We start from the raw sequence: 2804 nt of genomic DNA, 5'->3' as shown, positions 1-2804 counted from the left end.
CACCGCATCTCATTTTGGTCCCTGGTACCATTATAGAGCAGATCGTGGGCGAGTTGAAACGGTGGTTCCATCCTCATGTCATCGACATTTTTGTAATGCCGACAATGGAGCGGAGATGGGATGAGTTCAACAAGGCTGTTGATTCATCGAAGCAGGACAAATGCAACATCGTGATCGTTGCAAGCCATAGTGTAAGCATTGGGTCATTCACTCTGGTTTAGCTCACTGATAATGAATTTCAAATGGGTTTCAGAGTGTCAGTCAGTTAGCACATCGGAATTTATGGATCACAAAGTCTAAGACTGAATTGGTGTCGACTCTCCGCCCCCCTAAGACGAATTCATTGGGTTACGAGCTGATATGGTCAAGGAGTTTCTGCAGTGTCATCGTCGACGAAGCACACAACTTCCGGACACCAAATGCTGCCTACCACGGCATGAATAGAATTATGGAAAATACCTGTGTGCGCCTAATTGTGTCGGCAACTCCACTGTACCAGTCACCTCGTGTATGCCTTTTTTGCTCTTTTCATTCTGATTCTGATTCTTGCTTCTTTCTCATTATAATATCAGGACCTATGCAACCTCGCAAGACTTATTCGTTTGAAGGCATTCATAGGTAAGGCAGCCGAATCGCTCGAGAAGGAGAAAGTCAGAGAGCTGTCAAAGATGCGGAGGGATGTTGCCAAGGGCAACAATGGCGATGATGATGCTCTCGCTGTGTTCAACACGAATGCCTTGAAGGGCGTTGATGGTAGAAATCCATACAAAGGGGTGTACGATGCTAACAATGACTGGGTCATTGACATTCAGGCTCGCTATGAAGGACGTATCATTCGACGGGCAGTAACGTCGATCAAGTACACTGACCCCCCAGCTGACAAGCCTATCATGCTCTTGAATGAACTCCCGCCATATGAAAAGATCGAAGTGATGGTAAGCATGGCAGATGCTGAGAAACGGGAGATGGACAACCAGATGTCAAAGTGGAGCAGCGAGTGAGTACAGAAAAAATTGTACTGGGACAGTGGATCTGATGCAGACTCTTCTAGTTCAAAGACACATGGAGCTGTTGATGTCATGGATGCCGGGGTAAGTTAAGTTATTGTGTGATCGCAGGGAGCCCTTCCGCTTCACGGTACATTACCAATTTTGCCATTTTGCTCATTTTTCTCTTAGGCATTTTTGCTCAATTACCGGCTTGTGGTAGCATATCCACAATCTCAACGCGATCCTGACTATCTGTCGAAATCTGGCAAGAAAAAGTTTCCACCATTCGAAAGTCTTGAAGAGTGGGAAAAGTATCCAGGAGCAAAGCTCGAGGCGACGTTGAGATTGTGCAGGCACTATTTGTCTGATGACAATGTGTCTCCACCATATATCGAAGACGGTCACCTCGTTTTCCCTGATCCTCCTGCAATGGTGACCGGCGATAAGAAGAAGAGGATTCAGCAGATAAAGATCCTTATCTTTCATGAGTTCCCTATGATGGATGAACTCATCATGTCGGTATGTAATTTGAATCTTTCTTATTCTTTGCATACTCATTTTGTTTAGGCCTTCATTATGAATGGCATTAAAATCTTGTCGCTGAATGGCTCCATGAGGCTCATGGCATGTCAACAGGTGGTTGAGAAATTCCTTCATCCCGATTCAGATGTTCGTGTGCTTCTCCTCAGCCAGGTAGGTAGCTCTGGGCTTAACCTGATGAGAGCTTCTGTCGTCATCCTCTTTGTAAGTTTCAGTATCATTGCTAGTTGACATTCACTGACTGAGATCCCACAGGATATTGGTTGGACTGCCATTCAAGAAGAACAGATGATCGGTCGTGCCCATTGTCATGGGCAAAAGGAAACCGTTTACATCTTTCGCCTTATCGCGACAGACACTATTGACGTCTTGATGGCTCAACACTCTGGTTCAAAAGCCCAGCAGCTTCAGCATTTCTTCAAGAAGCCTGATTTTAATGTCCGTCGAAACAGGAGTAAGTTCCTTTTGCTTTCGGATAATGATGGTTATTCATATTTTTGCAGAGGCATTCCGGCTGCTGTACAATTGTGATGTACCAGCAGATGCTCCTGCTGCAGCTGATGGAGAAAGCGATAACGATGATGACGAGAGCACCCAGGAAAGTGCCGTTGAACAGCCTCCTGCAAAAAAACGCAAGACAAATAGCAAGAAAACGGCGAAAACAAAGGAAGTAGATGTCATCGATGAATCCCGCCGTCGTTGTAAAGTGCCAAAGAAGGTGCCAGAGGATGGAAACAGGGAGGGAGCTCCTGCTACCAAGGTACAGATGACGATGCAGAGAGGATCCATAGATGAGGCTGGACCGTCGAAGGCTGGACCGTCGAATACCCAGTCAAAGCCCAAGCCCAAGCCCAAGCCCAAGCCTATCACAAAGCCAGCACCGAGCGCACCACAGAATCCCATCGAGGAGGGTAATGCACAACCTGCTCAATGTGAATCTCAGCCCTCGGCCCCCTCCACTCCATCATCCCCTCTTCCTCATCCTGTCATCCCTTTCTCCACCCCTGCAGTTATACCACCACCAGGGCGTGGAATGACTGCCATCACTGCCCCCTCCAGCGATATTATCTCGACACCAGATGCTAATGAACCAATTAGCAATGACGAGATAGAAAGCTATGGGGGCACTGCTAGCGGTGGTGCTTCACAACCTCTCGACGATCTCCTTGACTTCGATGATCTAACTCCTCTGTCTTCCAATGCCCCCTCATCTCCATCGACACCAACCCCATTGCCTGGCAGGAAGAAGTCCATTTCAACTGCACCAACAGGTAA

General features: G+C 47.3%; 1 protein-coding gene across 1 annotated transcript; it reads left to right on the top strand.

Annotated features, from left to right (window-relative positions):
• Positions 1 to 95: 95 nt before the first annotated feature.
• Positions 96 to 2800, top strand: BT62DRAFT_924955 (uncharacterized protein; the record flags this gene model as incomplete). Its single annotated transcript, XM_043184684.1, has 8 exons — positions 96 to 191; positions 254 to 508; positions 573 to 997; positions 1028 to 1091; positions 1179 to 1508; positions 1557 to 1733; positions 1785 to 1983; positions 2033 to 2800. Coding segments are annotated over 8 exons (2314 nt in total), but the record flags the coding sequence as incomplete, so codon positions are not given.
• Between the last annotated feature and the right edge of the window lie 4 nt (positions 2801 to 2804).

The sequence above is a fragment of the Guyanagaster necrorhizus genome (assembly GCF_019112545.1).
Source record: "Guyanagaster necrorhizus MCA 3950 unplaced genomic scaffold BT62scaffold_139, whole genome shotgun sequence".
Taxonomy (NCBI): domain Eukaryota; kingdom Fungi; phylum Basidiomycota; class Agaricomycetes; order Agaricales; family Physalacriaceae; genus Guyanagaster; species Guyanagaster necrorhizus.
This window is presented reverse-complemented; position numbering and strand designations above follow the sequence as displayed.